Source organism: Argiope bruennichi, chromosome 4 (genome assembly GCF_947563725.1).
Source record: "Argiope bruennichi chromosome 4, qqArgBrue1.1, whole genome shotgun sequence".
Lineage (NCBI taxonomy): Eukaryota > Metazoa > Arthropoda > Arachnida > Araneae > Araneidae > Argiope > Argiope bruennichi.
In genome coordinates, this window is record NC_079154.1 from 110,145,955 (window position 1) to 110,168,510 (window position 22,556).

Consider the following 22,556-nt stretch of genomic DNA (forward strand, 5'->3'; position numbering starts at 1 on the left):
GACGGCCCTTAGGACTCAACCATAGTTCCCGCCAATGTTGCTGTTGCGGCGGCCCGGTCATTCAGTTTTATGGTTTAAATCCGTGTGCCTTCGGGCGGGTCGGAGAGTTAGATGGTTGACTTAACAAATCAATTCAAGCAAAACTTTAAAATACATGAGGCATTATAAGAAAATTATAAGCAACGTTATAAGAAATTTATAATTATAATTTTCTTATGTAATTATTATTGTTATTAGTAAATTTCATAGTTTAATTTTAAAAAGAAAGTAAAACATTGTTAATTTTACTTGCCTTAAAAATTTAATTAAATACGAATGTAATAAGTACGTTATCAACAGGATTAATGGTAAAACTCATGCTCCATATTTATATGAATGTTTGAAATATAATGTTGAAACCCTACATATTTATAGAACAAGAAATATAAAAATTTATTTAAATTAATATTCATGTTTTAACTATAGGTGTGAAGGGAATCGTGAAAGACTCGAGCAACAATCCAATACCCAAAGCTGCCCTAAAAATAAGAGGACGTGATATGACGTTTTACTCCACGAAACGAGGAGAATATTGGAGGATATTATTACCCGGTTCTTACATCATCGAAGTAAGTCAACGTGATGCAATAAAAAAGCAATTAAAGGACAAATCAGCATTTTTATATCGAACTTCAACGTTAATGAAAAAAATTCGATCAACAGAAATTTCGATACATTCGATGTAAATTTCGATTTCGATATAATTATTGCATTTTTTTTTTTTTTTTTGTAATTTTTTCATAAAAATAACTATGCATAATTCAATGTTTACAAATAAAAAATCCTTAAAAAATTAAACGCTTAAAAATGTATTTAAAAATTTATCTATTTTTTAAAATTAAAATTACTTTTTTTTATTTTTAACAGTTTATTTTAAATAATTGATAACGATCTAGTAGAAATTTTATATATATATTTTTAATTTATTAAATTTTACAACATCACTTTTGTGCAGTTGAGTTTCTTTTTCAAACTTCAAGATTTTCGTTTTGAGGCTATGCTTATTATAAAAAAAAAATCAAATTAGCAATATAAATTAAAATCACTTTTGTTAGGAAAATATTTCATAGAACATTTGAGAAGAGTATAAATTTATTTCATTTTATTAAATTAGATTCTGATTTAAATCATATTTATATTTCAACTAATAAAAAGATTAAACAATCATTTTTCCTTATTTATTCTTTTAAAGGCCAATATGTAAAAAGTTAGATATTAAAAAAAATTCTTAGTCGAAATTAAATTATTTTACATCCTAATTATTTTTCTTGCAATTAATTTTTCTCATCAGGTGTAGGGTAGTATTATATTTTATGGGATCTTTTTAAGACTAATTTTGCCATTTGTTATTTCTTATTTACATCAGAACCTTAAAATACTTACTTAAATTCAATTTCTTGAAATGTCCAATACATTATATGCATCTCTAATGTAATGAAAGATTTGACCACAATCAGTATTTAAATCTGATACTCTTTCACAACATTCCAATGAACGTTGTCCTCTCTGAAAACTTCATAACGAAGACGGCCATACAGGTTGGATTTTGATCTCGATAATATTTTATCAACTTTTCTGAAAATTTAGAAGGGAAGTAATCAAGAATTCGTTGACGATACATATTTTTATATGCTTTCTAGAAAACTAACCGTTTTTGTAAGCTTCATAGCTTCTTACAACTAAAATAACACTCCAAGCATTTTAGAATTCCATCGGCTTGTAGTATATTCTTTCAACTTAACAGCGTATCTTACAAGCATTGCCAGATTCCAGAAGGTTTACAATTGATCTTCGAACGAAATAAAATTAACAAAATATGTTTATCAAAAAAATTCAATTTGATTTTAACTTTTAATAATATTTTAACAGAAATAAAAATAGTAGCAGTTATAAAATGTCTGAAAAGGAATCGTCTGTTAAATGTATATTAACATATTATGATTTTTACCGAACACATATTTTGTGGGAAAAATAGGATCCACTGAACGAAATGGTAACGTCTACAAGTAGCAACGCGTTTCCAGTGAAAAAACAAAAACAACAAAAAACTTTCTGATAGACAGAATTCAATGCTATAAACTTTTTTTCTTGCAAATACATCTTGTAAATCATTTCGTTTCGTAATATGCTCCCTTCAATTTGCAATATATGTTGAGGGACAAGGAAATATAAGCACACATGCTTCTAATTATTTTGTTCCGATAAAGTAACTAGACCTAAAAGCTCGCTTGTACAGTTTTTTGTACATCATCAACAACAACAAAAAAAAAAAACTCTCAGAAAAAAAGTTGGTCTTTTCCTTGCACATAACCAATAACCCCATTTTAAAATACTCAATAGAGAATACTTTGGGAAATATAGGGTAAGCTTTGGAAAGGAAAAGGAAACGATAAACTAAAAAGGACACTCGACTATTCAGAGCGAGAAAACGCAGTATATTCTGTTGAAAAAGAAAAGCAGTGCATGCCGTAATCTTAATCTGTAAACTTTTTATAGCCGCTATAAAAGTTATAATGTTGTGGTATTGTTAAATGTTACTAAGTTTATCATTTAGTTCATAAACAAATTGGATTTATGTAATCGCCGAATACAACAAAAAATATATAATATGAAATCAGTATAACTATCATGATGTTAAAACAACAAAGCCATTTGACATGCTACTTCGTACAGACTACAGCCGCAACTAACATTCTATAACCACAATCCATTGTTTCAATTTGTGAGGCCTTCCAGAATTAATCTTATTTTTTTATATACAAGCACCAATATAATATACATTAGTCATACTTGCATTATAAATAATTCATGATATTCTCTATACAAAGCATAAACAAATTACTACGGTCATATATCAATATAAGCTTAATCAATGATGAATTATTCCTAATTTTATTAAAAATCTCTGAATGCAAATTATTTAATCCTTACTATGATATAATTTAGTTAAACAATGCATTTTGAAAATTCTGTTTTATAATGATTATAAGTCGTCATTAATACCTTACTGGCACAATCCGACGATGCTATTTGTTGGTGTTCTTCAGAAACAATCTTGGAACATTCCAATCAATTCCTTATAACATCTTTCCAATATACTTAAAAGGCACATTAGTATAATTCATGATAATGATCACTCCATGCATATCTTTTCTTACACTAGGCCTAAATAAAGGATTGTTGTCGAATATTCATATTAATGATAAATAATTCATAATTTATAAAAAGTTTGAACATAAAATACTCTATCTTTACTATTAATAAGTTTGCGTTTACATCGCCTCTTTAGAATATATTGAAATAACATACTTATAACATAATGAATAAATTATTTTTTCAATGTAAGTCGGTTTATTTTTGTTTGTTTTGGGTTCTTTGTTTAATTAGGGGATTAAAAGTTAAACAAAATCCTTTTTCCTTTGAATCTATTTTTATCATTAAATTAATGGATCTAAAGTCTTATTTTAAAATACACATGCTTCATTCTTTTTTACAAATTAAGATATTAAGCAAACATTAATATAAATTTAATGTCAGAGAAATTTTAAATAAATTAGATTTTTTCTAAGGGTTTTTCTATTATCTGCCTTAACATGCAGAAAATTCTTTTGATAATTTTCTATAAGCTTGTCAGTGTCAACACATGTATAAATATTTTAATTATGGATGTTTGCGATGAATATATGAAGAAAATTCTAAAATAATTTTCTATAGGACTTAAGTGTTTTCAAAGAAACTATGAATGTTTTTTTCGGAAAATACTTATATTGCATTAAATTCGATTTTGATGACATAAATATATAATATATTAAAAACGAAAATAACTTATTACGAACATTCTCCCTAAAGGCATCGACTAATCAGATGCAGTATTTAAATTTATTAAAATAATTTCGTAACATTTTTTATATCTTTTGAATATAATAACCAAATTGAATATCAAAGATAACAGATGAGTAAATAACAAAATGCATTCTGAAACTCATCAGTATAGCTTTACTAGCAATTAATGTACAGGATGGCCATAAAATAACTTTCCATGTTTGGCGGCTTCTAGAATAATAATAATAATAAAGTTCTAAAAGTTGCCGGTAGGAGGAATATAGGCCCTGCTATCACATACGAGTGAGAAAAATTGCATATCGAGACTGCATATGTAAACTCCTAGTACGTGCGTGATAGCTGTGCCACGCATCCTTTGTAAAAAGAGAACAAATGGCCTATTAGCAATTCGTTTTTGACTATTGATGTGTTCTTGACCGTTGTTCGTGATTGACTGTTGATGTGTGTTTAATATGGGTTCTACCTTATCTCAGCATGCTTTACTGGTAAAATTGTTCTACACTAGACAGTGTAATGTCGTGGCTGTTCAAAAGCAAACCTACATGTCTTGAAACAGAACATAAGCAGGACTGTTATGAACATTAAAACTGACAGTTTATATGGAGCAGAGAGAACATCATACACCTTATGAAATATGTTGTACAGGGGACCTTAATATTGATGAATAAAAGATTATCTCCTGAGAGTTTCATGAATTCATTCGTAACTGTACTCCCATAGCGTTAGTATTTCCCTTATCGGCAACTTTCAGTACTATTTTTTTTCTGCTGAATTCATCTTCTCATGCCTTCTACAGTCTGTATATAGAAAGGGGCTTCATTTCGTTCCATCTGCAAATGCCGCCAAACAAGGAAAGTTATTTTATGGCCACCCTATATATAGAAATATTTAAACAAATTTATTAGTCATTAGTTAATATTTGAGCAATTAAGAAAATGCACTTCTGCAGATGTTCAGTATATTTCTGTTAATTTATATTTGTAGAAATTTTTAGGCAATCTCCTTAAAAAAATCTATAATAACAAATGAGAAATATCCAAGATAACAAATTAATAATTCAGAAAATGCGCTTCTTAAACTCTGGTTTGTTTCTAATAGATAATGCCCTTACAAATAAGAAGATGAATATCAATATAAATTTCCTGAATAATTTATGTATATATTTCAGGCCAGAGCAGACGGGTACAAGCCAGCCGAAGAAGAATTCATCATAACCTCTCAGGAAGTCACTATCCAGAATATCACCATGTACCCTACCAGAGTGGTAAGTGACCAATCACACGTGTCTTCGGAAGGGCCTTGGGAAAAGCACTTGGACATAGGTTTGGATATTGTACCTACAGCTGGCCCTATGGGCAACGGAGAAGGCAGCACTTCTGATACTCAACTGCTCTCTACCCATGAAAAGTTCGATGATTCCCTGGAGAAATCGTCTGTTATATCAGAATCGGAATACGATGAATACTTCTCTGGAATGGGGATCGCCAAAGAGCAGGAAAGGGCTGATGGCAACCTGACTGATTATGACATTCCACCAACTGCCGATGCAGTGTCTGCAGCTGGCAGTTTGGTGCGCAATTATGGCTTCCACTATGGATTCAATTATTGCACCATCATTTTAGTGTTAGCGTTCAGTTGGAGATTGCGACTTTAATAACGATACGACACAGATATGAATGTAAAATTTACTAGAGGGACATTCATGGGAAATGTGCAATATAAAAAGGAGTATTTTAAAGCACCATTTCCGGATTAAATGCTCACTAAGGAAAAGTGATACTAATCTAGGATACGATCGTTTCATTTATACGATGATACGATCGTGTTCATTTATCGTTTCTTTGATATAGTTTACACTACGAATTTCTTTATAATTCATTTGACATTGCTAAGTCTATTTCATTATATTACCCATCTCATTTCATTCTCCTCCCTTATTCCCAAAGGTTTTAGTTATTATAGAATCAAATATAATTTTGAATGATTCTGTTGTCGCTGTACATAAATGAATTGTTCTTCCAATCATCTAAGCTGATTTGATGGTGGTAAAAATGGAAGGGCTTACAAGGGTTCATTAAATTCATATTCTTATACTCAATCTCGTTTCAGTATAGAACTTTAACATATGTGATCGATGGTTTATTCTGAGACACATAGAGTAGTCGAATTAATTGCAGTTTGAAAATAATATGAAATATTTTGCATCAGTCGAAATGCTTACTCAAGTACAATTTTAACCAAAAGATATCAGAAAGAAGTGCCGCACAATTTTTTTAGCATTAATTTTTGTTAATATAATTGTTAGTTCTCTTATTATTTAAACTCGTGTTTTTGTGTTATTTTTTGTATGGGCTTTTAATATGATTTCTATTTTGTTGTATATGACCGTGGTATGTGTTAAATAAGTTTCATTTTTATTTCCTATTTTCAAAACTCCTTACAACGTTTTTAGTTATGAGGAATTAACGATTTTCAAAATACAGTAGAGCTTCCATAATATTTCAATCCCAAGGGAAGAGTTAAAAGATTTGAATTATCAAATTTTCAAAAGAAAAATAATATCAGTTGAAATTTAAAGGGAATGGACAAATTTAAAAGAGACATTCGACTTGCAGAAGCTATGATTATGGGAGCTTTAATGTATTTTAAAATCGAATTGCTCTTTATATCTATCTTATATCTTAATTCAAAATGCATCATGATTAATATAATAAAAAATATACATGAATGAAAAATATCTCAATTTACTGCTTAAAAAATAATTTAATATTTTCTTCTCCTTTTTTGTAGAACAATCAAATAAAGAAATTAGTTATATATATATTTTCTCGTTATAAATTTGAAAAGCATAAAATAAATAAAAATTTATGTAAATTTCGGAAACTATTATTAATAATTTAAAATTAAAATTATAAGAGAAAAAAACCAAATCAGATTTTATTTCTGAATACATCGTTAAAATTATTATAATTAATATAATTTCCTTATCCAAATTATATGTGTACTTTTAATCATTGAGCCCAAATATTAAATATAATTTAGGAGTAAAACTAATTAAAAATAAACTAAATAATTCAGATGGTTAATGTAAAATTAAATAAAAAATAGGATAAAAAATGTGCATATTGTAAAATATTTGTATATAAAATAACAACGCGAAAAGTAAATGTGTAAGCTGTCCTGAAATGTATTTGGGACATAATGTATTACAGGAGATGTCGCATCAACGACTTGTGCTTTTCTTCTCTTTTAAGTGTTATTGCTTTACCTTTTTCGAGTTCCGTGCCTTTATCAGAGTGACTGCCAATCAAACAATTTCCCGTGTTCATTGGAGATAGCATGTACTTAAATTAGGATTTTCTCCTTTTGAATATCTTATAATATAGCCTTCAGGTGCATTAAATCAGCAACATTTTCTTGATGGTCTTCTTCTTTTGTCTTCGAATAGACTTTTATAAGACATAGAGAATCAGATGGCTACTAATATACGAAAAGAAAATTTATGTTCTGCATTCAGTTGTAAATTTAATTGTAATACATAATTTCTACACGAGTAAAAATGTCCAGAAATGGGCCAGAGGAGTTTAAATGCAAATTCAAAAATTATACATATAATTCATGAAATGCAAATTATACGGCTAAGTATTGCTTCTGGTAATAAATTTTCGGATTGCAGCTTCAGTACAACATCCGAAATGAAGTATTCTGTAACTCGAAAATCTCACATATATCGCATGCCTTTGTCCATTCCCAATAATTTCCAACTGCATATTTCGAAAAAACTTGATAATTCGAAAGTTCAACTCTTCCCTTGGGATTCAAGTTCTGAATGTTGTACTTTCAAATCTTTTTCTTCAAAAATATATAAATATCTGGTTTTAAAAACTATTCAACCACTTTATATCGGTCAGTGAAACAATTAAATGTGAAATCTTTATTTGACTCCTTGAAGAAAATGGATTAAGTTTTTGAATTATTATTTTTCTCAAGCCAATAAAAATATTGGAAAATCAGTTCACTACTACATGCTTTAATTAAAACCTTGTTCAATCTTTGTAGGCTAAAATAAAATTTTGAGTATGAGGATATGATGATGTTAGCTGTATGTTGAGATTATGTGAGCAAAGCAGATACTGATAAATACAATTTATCATATTGACATCGATTTTAAATGATATATGCGGACATTTTTTATTAAAGTAACTGGATTTATGAAACTAAATCTAGTTCAAAAACAGTTATCTGACAAAAGAGCTACTTTATAATATTGGTGAAAGGCATTGACTGAGATAACACGCACGGAGACCTGAGTAGCTTAATTTGACGCGTTGAAACATTAGATAATTTAATTTATCATGACTTAGAATTCTTATATATATAAGCAATAAATATTCATTTGGCTACAAAAGATAAATAAATGAGCATTTATGTAAGTGTAAACTGTTATGGTGTTACTTCTGCTAAGGAGATACTAGTATAAATATGATTTGTAAAAGCTGTATTCATCGTTCCAAATTTATACAATGTTCATATGTGGAACAATTTTGAGTTGCATTTTAGTCACTAAAATGAAAACAGTATAGACACAGTATAGACGTTTGAAAATATTTCATTTCAAACAACGAATGTAGCATTAAATATGTTTTGCTTACTGTATATATTTTAATAAATGTTAATTTCTTCCTATTTTTTTTAAAAAAATTAAATATTATTTAGGTAAATATGTTTGATTGGCCAGTCACTCAAATCCCATGTATGTTCTAGAAGCAGTAAATACCTACACATCCATTGTATACAATTGTAGAAATGACTTCGAAGTTCACGAAGAGAGAGACAAAATATTCTTCATGAAATTAGTTAATAAAGAAAAGTATTTTAAATCTGATTTCGAAGATATAATGATAGATTACCCAATAATTAGTGTAAATACTACCCACGTCTTACGTTAACGGAACTAAATAAACTGATGATGTCAATTTAGGAAACTAAAACTGAAAGAATATGAATTGACTTCAAATGGTTAAAGAAAAAAAATATTTTCTAGAATTCTAAACTAAATTTTAAAACATTTAATTTCATGTGATGTTCATTGGGAATTAAAATTTACATGAAACGATATATAAACCTTATATATCGTTGCTTTTATAGTGTTTATCGTTATTTATAACCTTGTTTGATAAAACGATTTATAAAACCTAAATGGCTATGATTTTTCTTTTGGAATATGACTGAAAATGGTATACCTGAGTATTCACTTCAGTTCAGTTTCTTATGTACACACAAATTAATTTAAACTTTCCATAACCTCATGCTATTATTGATAGTATTTTATTTATATATGTCTATGTTAAATGTTTTCTTAAATTCATGTTTTTTTTAATTTGTATTACGTTTTAATTTTGTTAATTAGAATATATTAAGACTCGCAAGGAACAGTTTTTTTTTGTTTCGTTAAAAACCTCAAATCCCAATTTATTTTAATATTAAAAGAAGCAAATATATTAATAACAACTAATTGCGAATTTTATTACTCATGGTATCAATCATTAATTGAAATAACCGATAAGCCTAATGGGACACTTAAGAATAGTTTAGAACTTAATCGAAACAAATATTCCCTTACTGATGTTTCACGTGAGGAAACTATTCGTATCAAGTGCCATATCCCATACTAACATTCCGAACTCAATTTTCTCCAATATTATGTGCGTTAGATCCATCTAGCCGCTGACAGCAAAATTCCCACTCATTATTTCCTACACTCTCATTATTTCTCTCTATGGTGGAAGCTTCTCGTAGTTCTACACCAGATTCCTTCTAACCTGATGAAGGCCATACTAAAAATAGTTTTTAGGATACTTCTGTCATTTTGCCGAAACTCTTTGTAACATACTGTGCTTGGGTGAAATCATGTTTGCCCTCTCTTTCAAAAAACTTTTAACTTTCCTCGTCGAATGGAAAAGTAAAAATGTACTCTGGAGTGCAATTCTCCTGTAAACAGTCTTCCAACTTGTCTTGTCTGATTTACTAATAAAACTGTTGAATTTTTGCACTGCCTGTCTGTCTTTCTGTCTTCGGTCTCACGTGCACATTTTTCATAAATATTCTATAGTGGAAGAGGAAGTATAACCCATATATTTATTTTCAAAAGTTGGAAAAATAGGCATATGTTTATATAACGAAACAAAAAGTATCAACATTTTTAACGTATTTTAATCAGGGAGGCATGCGAACACCAGTTTTGTTTGACATCATTTTGCATAATTTTACACTTTTTCTATATTCCACTTACTCTTTTCTTTATTCATGATTGTGCTCTAAATCTCATTTCGGAATAGAATAGATTATTTTGCTGTTCAAGTCATTGCGTTCTCTTTATATTAAATCACTAATACTAGGAATAACAAAGTTTCTCTTTTTAGAAGAAAGAGCCAATGAATATAAGTAACCAATCTAAAGTAAGAAATATTTTGAAAACGAAACGAAATAGTTTCGGAATCGCAACTAAAAATTATTTCTTATTCAAACTAAAACCAAAAAGGAACAGGAAAAACATCATAGTATTTAGAGAGCGCAAATGCAGCTACATCTAAAACACAGACGAATTGAGAGAAAAGTAATAAAAATCAAGTTAATAGGAAAATCAAATTAAACCAAATAAAAAAAGTATTCGGCCTGAAGACTTTTTCAAGGGTCACCCTCAGGCAGGGATTCAAAAAAAGGGTTGTTTTCTGTGAAGGAATGCAGACTAAACAGTCAAAAAATGATTCCTCGTGACCCGAAAATCCCCTGAAATTAGGACCAAGAGATATACCATTTTAACAGAAAGGAAAATACAAAACAATAAATTAGAAGAATACATCCACTAATAAGCAAAAATACAATAACAAAAGTAACAATATTAATAAAAATACCATATAATAACACTCAAACCAGTAATGCTAACAAAAAAAATGGACTTACCAGCAGCAGGCAAAGAAATTTTAAGCTATCGATTGTGATTCCCGCGTTTTAACACCCCCAAGCTAACGCATTAAAAAAACAATTGTAAGGTCTATATATATATATATATATATATATATATATATATATATATATATATATATATACACACACACACACACAATGTGTTACGAATTTGTTTCATTTATTTAAAGACCAAAAGCAGAGATTCAAAAGTCTTAAGTTTTTAAAAACTATTGAAAAATAGAATTGCAAAAGATCTTATAAGAGATACTACTGAAGTAATTGTATTAGGTTATACTTCCTCTCATACCAAAAGAATATGTATGATTTGTGTCAAAGCACTATGAGAGAATACAAAAAAAAATCTATTGCTATTGACACTGTTTTTAACTCAATAATCAACAATAAATTATTTACGAATGTGAAAAACTATTCAATTATTTCTATAACGGAAGAGGTCATTTAGAATTAAATCAATTTCAGGCTCAATCCATTTTTAACCATGCATAAATTTTCAATTAGCAGCACAATTAAAGAAATATGACGTGCATACTTCTGGAAGAAAATTAGCTCAGAAAAAGCTACGATCCTAGATATAAAAAGACTCTAGGTGTAATCAAGTCTTCAGGTTTATTATCTTCTTGTTTGAATGTTATTTCGTTAGTATCTTCATTATGAATTGAAGTATATCAGTTTTTTTTCATGCAAATACAAAGTTAAGAATTATTAAAAGAGATATGTTTGTTACTAAATCAGAAATCCTGATTTTTTTTTATATTATACAAATGTAAATTAAACAGAACACGTTATTTTGTCAGTTCGAAGCGAAAGCAAAACAGAAAGTGTTTTTGAAAATAGTTTTCAAGGAAACCATTTTAATAAAAAAAATATTGAAGATTGTACATTTTAAATATTTTGTCATATTTTACCCCTTAAATTTAATAGAATTTCTGGTTTCAAATTTCTTTGGGCTTATACTTGGCCAGTATGTTTTATTAATGGAAACCATTATTTAGATTTAAATGAAATTATACAAATAAATTATGCTAATAAAAATGATTAGTAGATTTGTCAAAAAAAAAAAATGTTTTCTTTCTTTTTCTTTATAAAGGAAAAAATAGAATACAATTTTTCAGGCTTTAGTTACTGTATTGAAATTTAATATAAAACTCGATATATTAAAATTATCAAAGAATAATGAACATTCAAACAATGTTAATAGTAAGACACTGAATAACCTGTAAGAATCATGCAGCACACTTTTATTGCCTATAAATTAAGCATAAGTGTTCCCCAGGGATCTCTAATGTAGCCTTTCCTTTCTTCAAGATTAGGAAGTCAAGAAAGGGTGACCATGAGAATACTAGTCTATTTCTTCGCCTTTGAGCACTAACCAAGTTTTGGAACTTTGCGGCAAAACATAAGAAACGAGATATTCTTCCCATGGGTTTCCTTCAATTGATAGCTTTTCTCAATACCATCGGGAAACTCTCCTATCACATAAGAAAGCAAACTTTCCCTTTAGAAGTTGTGCACCAAGAATATCAAATATTGTGCAAATTTCCATATTTCAGATTTTACAATTTTTAAAGTTACACACACGCACGCACGCACACACACACACACACACACACACGTCATTCATGTACATTAATGAATTCATCTCTCAGTAATTGCTGGTAATTAGGTTTTTAATAATCGTCACAGAAGTGTGCATTAATTTAATTTATTTCCTTCTCAGGATGAATAATTATAAAAGCCTTAACTGTAAAACTTTTGTGTATTAGCTATAATTTTTTGTACAATAAACAAAAAGGAAAAGGAAAATATACAAAATGAGGAAAGCATGAAAAATAGAAATATGTGCTTTATTGTTGAGGTATATATCTCTAATAAAAATTGTAACATAATTTGTCAAACATTATTCGATATAGTTTAGTGTGAATTACTCAACAAAAGAGTGTATTTCGAGTATTAATTTGTATTTTTATTCTTTTTCTCATTTTTTCCCTTTTTTTTATACAATGAATCATTATTTAATAACTAAGAAAACTTTTGTTTGATTATACTTGTCATTTTCAGAGGAAATTTTCTTTTTTTCCTGGCTAGACTTAAAATTAAGGTCGAGTAATCTTCTCAGTGTTATTGAAAAACTAAAAAATAATTGATAATATTTCTTATAGATATCCACGCACTTTCGGAAAAGTTTAAAATGGCAGAGTTTTTCTTATAATTTTCAGGAGGAATTTTTCCCCCCAATTCTATTTTTTCTTATGATAATAGAGGAAAACATTGAGCTCCATCAAAAAGGAAAGAAAAAGCTATTGCCATTCTAAAAGAATATATTCTGCATTTTTGACACAATTTAATGAATTTTGAGAATTTTTTAAAAATGAAACATTTTGTCCTAAAGATTTTAAGAAACAAATCATAAATTCTAGCATCAGATATTACAATTTCGCTATTTTTTTTAATTATTTGGATTCATTATTCAAATATCTATTTCTAGTTTAAGACAAAAACAATTAAAATTGATCTTTTATTGATTTTTAGTTCATTATTTTCTTCTTTATTTGAACTCTTTTCTCTGCTGATCCGTGGTAGAAAAAGTAAATCTACTGGGCGTTTTATGCCTTGGCAAAGAGTCAAATAAGATAGTGAAGAGTCAGGAAAATTATTTTTATATCATTAAAACTGGAATTGCATTGTTTGCGGCACGCTTCATTTTTACCCTTTTTCTCTCTTTTTATCAAATTTTATATTTTTTCTTATTTGTAGCATTTTCTATCGTATACAATTCATTAGGCAATGCCATTATAAGAAAGAAAAGAAAGCACTAAAATTTAATTTTATTTCTTTTAAATCGTTTCATAGGTGTATTTTATGCTATTGTAATTTTGATATAACTCGCAATCATCATATTATATGCAACGTGAGTGCATCATATTACATGCAACGATTCTGAAAGTGTAACAATATAGCAAATATGCAGTGTATGATCTGATTGTATCAGATTGAATAGCAAATCACACTTCCGATTCATACAAATAATTCAATAATTTTACAGAATATTAAAAGTAAGTTTCAGAATGTTAGAAAGAATTGAAAAAGAAATTAATCATATAATATAAAATCAAGAGCTAAAATCTCTAAATGATATGTTCTTACAATCAATAATAAAGGATAGTAGTACACGAATATAAACTGAATACAAAGAACCCCAATGGTTACAAAATATCCCTTAAAGCACTGTTTCCATCAGTTTTTAACAAACAGTTTGAAATTTTAAATCTGGATGAAAAACGAAATGATCAAATAAAAAAAGGATAATGATAAATATTCAAGAATAATAATAAGATTTGAATTCTTTTCTTCTTGTTACTTTGAACGAATTCTTCAAGACGTCCGTCAAATTCCTTATTTGCATCTTCTACGTGTGTAAAGCACACAGCTGGCAACTTTTTTCAATTCTTCCTCTGGTGGCGGAACCTTTCAATTTCAGGAACTGTAATATACTAACCTAAAGGTGGTGGCTAAAAGTATTTGGTGCTGGATATCTGAAGTAAGTAGAACATTTTTATTACCTTTAATCTTTTCTTTTCATACTTTTAACATTTTCTGAGAATTTTTTTAGTTTGTTTTGCTTTCATATTTATCGGTACAATTTAGCTACTTGAATCATTTTAATTGTTTGAAAAGGTTAATTAAAATGATGCCAAGAGTGCAAAAGACCTCATTATATTTTAAATAAAACTTTATAGATTCCATGATGATAAATTTTATACACTTTCTTACAATGGAACATTTCAATATAAATGTAAAAAGGAATAAAGAAAAAATTAACAGTAGGATTTTAATAACTCAAAGACTTTTAATAAACTTTAACACACACACACACATTACATTACATATATATATATATATATATATATATATATATATATATAATGTAATAATTCAAGAGATTTAGAAAATATAAATATATAAATTCAAAATTCTGTTTTTTCGTCAACTTTCTAATGGTGAAGAATTTTATATGAATGCAACGAATTTTTGAATGAAAGAATAGTTTCCGAGACACATATCAGTTTGAAAACGAAAATTTCATCATGGATATTTTTGAATGAAATAAATCTATTTAGATGTACCAAAAATATTATTTTGCAATCATTACTTGTAATAAATGGTACATGACAAATAGAAAATGCATAAAAACAAGTAGTTATAAAACTTAATGAATATATATCATCGCTGAAACTTATAACTACTAACTAGACAGAGTTGGAATAAAGTATCAAAATTTCTAGTAAAAAACACTATACTACATTCTATAATATTTATATGATTACTTAATTTTGTGAAATATTTTTATTATTTAATGTTATATAATACATGAATTTTTGCTATTATTTTAACTTATTATTAATCATCTGCAATGTTTAGCAGCATTTCTTACAATTTTTTTGTGAATAAAATTTATTTTTAATAAAAGCATACTTAAAAATTACTCATAAAATAGATAGTGTTTCGAACAACAAGTATAAAAAAATAAAAATTTTTATTAAAATCATAGATTTTTTTGGAAAAAAAAATGTAGGAGCTATTTCAATAATTCATTTTACACTGATCAAGATTGTTAATATTTCTCAGTTAAAATCTTTATTACTTCAATGAAAGAAGCAAAAAATTATATAACTCATTATTAAAAATGTAAAAATTAATTTTATAAAGATGAAAATGTAAACATTACGAATATACATTAACCAACAATGCAGAGTTTAATCAACTTTTCTAAAATTCAAAAACGCTATTATCAAAAGAGCGAATAATAAGTAAATAAAATAAATCAGAAAATAAGTTACATAATTTCCTTAACTTAAAAGCTTTAGTCCTTCCGAAATCAAAATGTATTATACTTTGCAGCTTTTCTCAATAAAAATTTAATATATTCAACATTCTAAGCCTTTTCCAGATCCCTAAATCAATAACTGCTACATAAACATTTGTTACCCCAGAATAATGATTGTCATAACATCCACGCTAATAAGCTTACAATTCAGTTTAATGCCTGTATGCAATTTATCTCAACAACAGAACTCTAGCGGCGTTTCATAATTACATTTCGATGAAAATCTGCGGATATGAACGAAGATGAATCATGAAAGCTTTACTTTATCATCAGTTTCTCTTCAATAACGTCATAAACCCTTAGTTAAGAGCATTAGAATACAAACTAAGTGCATTTACTAGATTACTTCTTTTCTCATTTTGTAGATGTTTCATACATCTTGGAAATATTGGTAAATAACGACGAAAAATGTTATGTTTGAGATTTTTTTGCACTGTATTAAAGTCTGTGGAAGGATTGATTAATTAATCTTTTATGATTACTTTTCTGCTGGCGATGTTTGCCAGAGTGGAAAAGCAGCTGCAAATGATTTGTTGCATGTCTGAATTTATGTTTCGATCGATGGCGTTTTGATAACTCGCATGGGGGGAGGGGAATTGGAAAATTATGTTGTTCGATAGAATTTTCTTTCCATAAATTTTCAAGAGATATTATTTTTTTATACACCCGTCTTTAAGAATCTTTGATTTAGAGTCATAAATTTAAAAGAATCTTAATTTATTTTTCTTCTTTTTTTAAAGATTTTATATATTTGCGACAAATTGCTTCGTTTACTCTTGGCAATTTGATAAAAAAATCTTTAAAAATATAATTTTAATTCATAAAATTTTAAGTCTATTGTAAATTAAACATTTCATATTTTCTTAATAATTAGATATGTGTTACTAATAAACTTCTGATGTTTTGTAATTATTTGAAATGTGTACACAATAATCAAAAATTGCAGTTTACTTATTTTATTTCATTCAATAATTCCTTTCTTCATATGTTTACAGCATGATGTATCTTATAAAAAATGTTTTTCGTATACAAAATTGAAAAAAAAAAAAAAAAAGAATATTTTTGAGCATCTCTTTTTTTGCTGGTTCTGTTTAAAATTTCTTTAGAATCTTTTGACTTTCGAGTCGAAATTAATAAATGCATAAAATTAAATTATCAACATTAAAATAAACTTTTTAAGATTGAATGAATAAAAATGAATCTGTTCTGCTCTGCTCTACATTAGGTTAATGGAATACTGCAATTTCATTATTTTTCCTTCTGGAAATTATTGTTTTTAATAGAAAGTGGCATTGCAAATAGATTTATATAATGAATTTGAAAATTCCATAAAAGAACTATTAAAATCTTAACAATTTATTAAGTTATGATGAAGAAATAATTTATAAAAAGTAATGATCAGGATAAATTTAAGAAGAAATATTTTACATTCCATTTATGCAGAATCTATTCCTAAAACAGAAACCGTTTAATTCTAGATGATTAATGGATGGTAAAATCGGTAGGAAAAATTAAACTAAGAAGTAAGTTGCACTAAGCGAAATACCACACTTAAACTAGAAAAATAATTTTTTATTTTTAAAATGTTTTACAACATATTTGTGCCATGATATAAAATGAATGAAACGAATAATATTTTTATAAAATGTTTTAAAGTAAAAAATTATACGATTTAAAAATTCTTGAGAGATTTTAAATAATTATTTTCGAAAGTCTTAAGCACATTTTTTCCTTAAACAATTAAATGTTTTTTTAATTAATTAATTTTATTTTTCCATTATGTCTTAAGATTCTTTTTTCACTTATATATTTTTTTAAAAATGAAGAGGGTTTCAAAACATACAATTAAAAGGGAAATTCTTTTAGCAATTTCATACCAAATAAATTTTGTTGAAAAAATAAATGTTCTGAAATTAATAACACATTTTGCATTGAAAAATTCCAATCTTTGATTATCTTATAAAATTTGATCTCTCCATTTTCTTACCTCTTATTCTGTACAAAACAACGTATTTATCTTATTTTTTAGCAAAAATTGTGAAATAATTAAATAATTTTAATTTCTTTTGCAGTTTTAATTTTTATTGAATAATTCTATGGCATTTTTTTTAAATTCATAAGAATAAAAATATCTGTATAGGGAGAAATCTAAAGTTGGTAAAATGATCAGCATTCATATCTAATCAGCATTTTTCTTTTTTTTTTAAATCTAAATTTCATATTTAACATATAAAGTTAATCTAAGTAAATGTTATTGATTAGTTTTAAATTTCCCCTTATATACGAGATAAATTTACTATAAAAAAAACCACTTGAAACAAAATATTGCATTACAGAAGAGCGCATGGTTTAAAATAAAAATATCTGCTTAAATTCTAATAATGTAATGATTATAATTTATAATATTATCTTGGGCAATGCAAATTTTGCAAGCTTAAAACATTTAATTGAGAAAGGCATTTAATGCACTCATTTAAAGTGTAAATTTATCAGAAATGCTGATGAACTGCAATTAGGTTATTGTTTGTCTCTTAAACTATTTTGTAACTTTCTCTCTTTATTATTTATTTTATAAATATTTATTAATTTATATTATAAATAATTACATTTAAAAATTTATATATATATATATCTCAAATTCTAATAAACACTTTATTTTTTTTAGAATTCAAACACTGTTGTAGATCCTACGAATGTCCATCCACAGTTTCCAGTGCAAAGACCAAATGCTTTTACAACACTCATGTCCGTTATAACGAACAGAATACACAACTGGATAAGAGGATAATTTTAGATTATATTACAAAGAATTAAAATGTTTGATTATCTTGTTTGATCTCAATGGCCTCAACTTCCAAATCTGAAATTTTGAAATTGTTTTAGAGCTGGTCGCTTATAATTTATTTTCATGCTGTCATCTAAATATTTTTAGTATCTCTTTTTAAATATTTAATATTAAAATTTGGCTGAGTTGTGTTATATTATTGCATAATTCTGTTATAAATAATCACTTATTCGAAGTAAATATTCATAACATAGAAAGTATTATGATTTTAACATTCGATAGAGCTTCTTTTAATTCCACTGTCTTCAATCATAATATGGAATAAAAATTATCTAATTTAAAATAATCTATTTGATAATCTTTTAACTCATTTTATTTTGTTTCTTACAAAGCAGTGTCAATAAAATTATTGAAGTCTAAAAAATTAGAATTGATACTGCCATCTGTTATTTTCATTGAATCAGAAATAATTTTTCAAAAAAAATCATAATCGATTATTCTCTGCATTAGATAAATGTTCTTAAAAATGAAGTTCCGAAAGAAAATCAACGGCCCTGAATAGCTCTTCTTAAAAGAAATTTTTATGATTGTTTGCTCATTTTCTGATGTTATAAAGTATGATATATGTTGTTGTTCGTGAATTATTTGTAATTTTAACATGCTGGCATGTTAAATGAAATATAGTTTTAAACTTTAATAAATATTTACTTTTTTCTTATTGCATAATTTTTTCATTCATTTCAAGAATTTACATCACATACATCAAATGAATATAACAAAAAAATTAAAAAATAAGAAGTTCGCTTTTAAAAAAAAATTCTAAGCAATCTGCAATTATATAAATTAAAGTTAACAAAAAAAAATATTTGCTGAAAACGTTATTCCTCAAAAACAATTATACAAACAAAAAAGTAATTTGTTTCTTGTATTTACTTAAAAATTTGTAAATATTTTTGATAAGCCAAAATAAACTAACAAGGTTGTATATTGAATAACATACACTAACTACATTTTTATATTCAACGAAAAATAAACTAAAAATTTTTTTTTCTCCTACTTGTATTCCTTTTTAAAATCTACTTAGGTTATTTTGAGATAGCTCTTCTTACTTTCTTCTATTTCAAACTTTAAAAAACAGGAGATATCAGTGAGTGTTCCATGATCTAAAGTTATCTGAGTTTTTCATTATCTCAACATAAAGGTGTTTTACAATGTTCAAGGGATGAGATTGAGCATAATAGTCACATATGTTATGGCTTTTTTCGAATAAACTTAGGAATCTCAACGGCCTTGTTTTTCGAATTCGGTTAATATTCAGAAGATCTCAACTAGTTAAAAACATAGGATTTAAATTTACAAAATGTTGCTTTCGTGAAACATTTTAAATTAATGTTCCTAATTATACAAATAATTACTTTTGGAATATTTATTTCTGTCCTTTGGTTCATTATAAAGGCAATTAAAAACATTTTTATGCCTAAATGTGAAGGTCAGAGATCTTAAGTCCTGCAAAAAGGTGTTTCAAAATAATTAAAGTAAGGTTTGGAATCTCATCTATTAAAGATAACTAGGTGGTGTAATTTACAAAAATGTTGAAAATATGATAAGAAGTCAATTTCAGTTAGTAATTATCCCTGCTCTTAGTTTATAAATAAGTTAGTTTTTAAAATTTTATACGATCCTCTAAACAAAACTGGTCAATTAGAAAGAAATTCTTTTCTTCAATTGTGTCGTTATTTAAAAAAGCTCTGCATATTTGTCTGTACAAAATATACTTATTCATGTCTGCTTTGAAACTATGGGAATCGTATTTTATATTAGATATAAAGCCATATTAAGAATTGACAGTAAAGACAATAAAATATTTGTAAAACTTTTGACAATATCACCTAGATTGAAAATGCATTTATGAATATTTGTATTTTTACATTGAAGTATTTAACTCTTAAGTGCGAAAAGAAAACATGTTTTTCTGGTTTGACAAACATTACCAATTTGCTGAGTCCTTGGAAAAGAAATTCACTAAAGAATGTTTCGCTTAAATATAGAATGAAACGACTTTTTACTCACATGATAAATGTGAATGCCCTAACGAAGATTCATGTTTCGAATTTTTTTGTGAATTGTTTCTACAGTTATTGATATTTTTGCTATTAAAGCTTTAGTAGTTTCCAGCAGATATTCTTATTATATTTAAGAGAGCCATTGGATAAATACTAGTTTGCAGAAAACAGAGCCAAAAAAGTCTATGGAATAATAGGAATTATATTCTTTTCTTTTCCTGAGACATATCAAATGAAAATCTTCTTTTATGTGGTGAAAAACTTTTATAAAGTTATCACTTCGATGATTTTAAGGGTTCTCAAACAATTTAAAAACATGTTCAACAGACTTTAAACTGATTCTATTGTATTTAAACAATACCATTTTAGATTTGTGTATAGTTTTAATATAGTGTTCATAACTTACAACAATAAAAAAATATGCTAGAAATCCTTTCTTTTTTTATTTTTTATAAATCAGTAGATAAATATAAACAATTATAGCATTGATAGAAAAGAAAAAATAATTAGTCAGTTTTTGTCGAGGGATTGTAAAAATGCATGTTGACATAAATTAATTAATCCAAAATGTAAACATTTAATTTTCTCTGTATCGTTCTCTTTCTCCCTCTCTTTATATTATATATATATATATATATATATATATATATATATATATATATATATATATATATAATATATATATATATATATATATATATATATATATATAATGTATGGATTATATATTCTATTTCATTATATTATATATATTATATAATATAATGTGATATATATATATTATATATATTTATGGAGCGAGAATAACAATTTACGTCGTACAGTCGTACTTTAAAAATTCACTAGTCAACAAATTTAAATTCATCTCAATACATTTAGAAGCTTCAAACATATTAAAAATGTAAAATGAAAAATGTTTCAAATAGGTTTCAACTTTTGGAGGGAAAATCTGTTACAATTCTCTTATCAAAAATTAATTTCGCATCAAAATTAATAAACGTTTCACTTTAAGTATGTAATCATTTATATAAAACAAACCTGATTATTACTGATAACAATTATTCTAAGAAGCTAGTAGTGATTAAAATAAACCAAATTTTGCCCTAATTTCAAGTTTAATATAAAAAAATTATACATTTTTCGTGATGATTTATACAATTTTTAAGTTTAATTCTAAAAGTTCCTGTTTAATGTAAAATATTTAAAAAACACTCCCGATTGGAAATAATGTTTGTATTTTAATTTTGAATTCTTCATAAGGCTTGATTCCAGCAAATTAATTTATGCAATGAAATTTATGAAACTAAGAGCAAGCAAGAACATATTATTATAACTTAATAACAAAACCACCTGCAGGAACGGAAGTATATGTAAAATAATTATTCTATGAATATAAGATTTCAAAACATATATAACGAATCTTAAATTAACACAGTTGAGAGGAAAATCAAAGACTTAAGAAAAATGTATTGTTAGAATGTAAATTATAACCTACCATATTTTCTTATCTATCCTAAATTTTAAACCCATATCTTAAAATTCAGATACATTATATACTGTATATTATTTATATGTACGAATCAGAATATTATGCCTGAGCATTAAAGGAAACAATGATAAAGAAATTGATTTCCTTAAAGTTAAAAAAAAAATATTATACAATTGGAATTCAAGAATCTTCACATATATTTGATTATATAAATTATAAGAAATATTAATAAACTATTTTTTACCTAAAAACATCTATATAATATAGCATTTAGCATTTTTATAATATATTGGAAAGACTTCAACTACTACTGAATCTACAAAATTTATTTTTAAAAGGAAACATATTTTCCAAGAAATAAACGGAATAACATTGGAAACTAGTTGTTTTATGTATTCTCTATCCAATACAAGTTTCTTATGAGAGACATTTCTTTTAAAATTTGAAATCCATCTTCCAAAA

The 22,556-nt window shown here is 26.5% G+C and overlaps 1 protein-coding gene across 4 annotated transcripts in view; it reads left to right on the plus strand.

The window, feature by feature from the left end:
* LOC129965782 (carboxypeptidase M-like) overlaps positions 1-18,690 on the plus strand; it is a 476,038-nt gene extending 457,348 nt beyond the window's left edge. For 3 of the 4 annotated variants that reach the window (XM_056079961.1, XM_056079960.1, XM_056079959.1), the window contains exons 8-9: positions 466-608; positions 5,051-9,934. In XM_056079961.1, coding sequence (XP_055935936.1) covers positions 466-608; positions 5,051-5,536 — 629 coding nt within the window. In that variant the 3' untranslated portion in view covers positions 5,537-9,934. Of the gene's footprint in view, positions 1-465; positions 609-5,050; positions 9,935-18,422 lie in introns of those variants that run through there. The other variant, XM_056079962.1, reaches the window with a different exon arrangement.
* Positions 18,691-22,556: the final 3,866 nt, after the last annotated feature.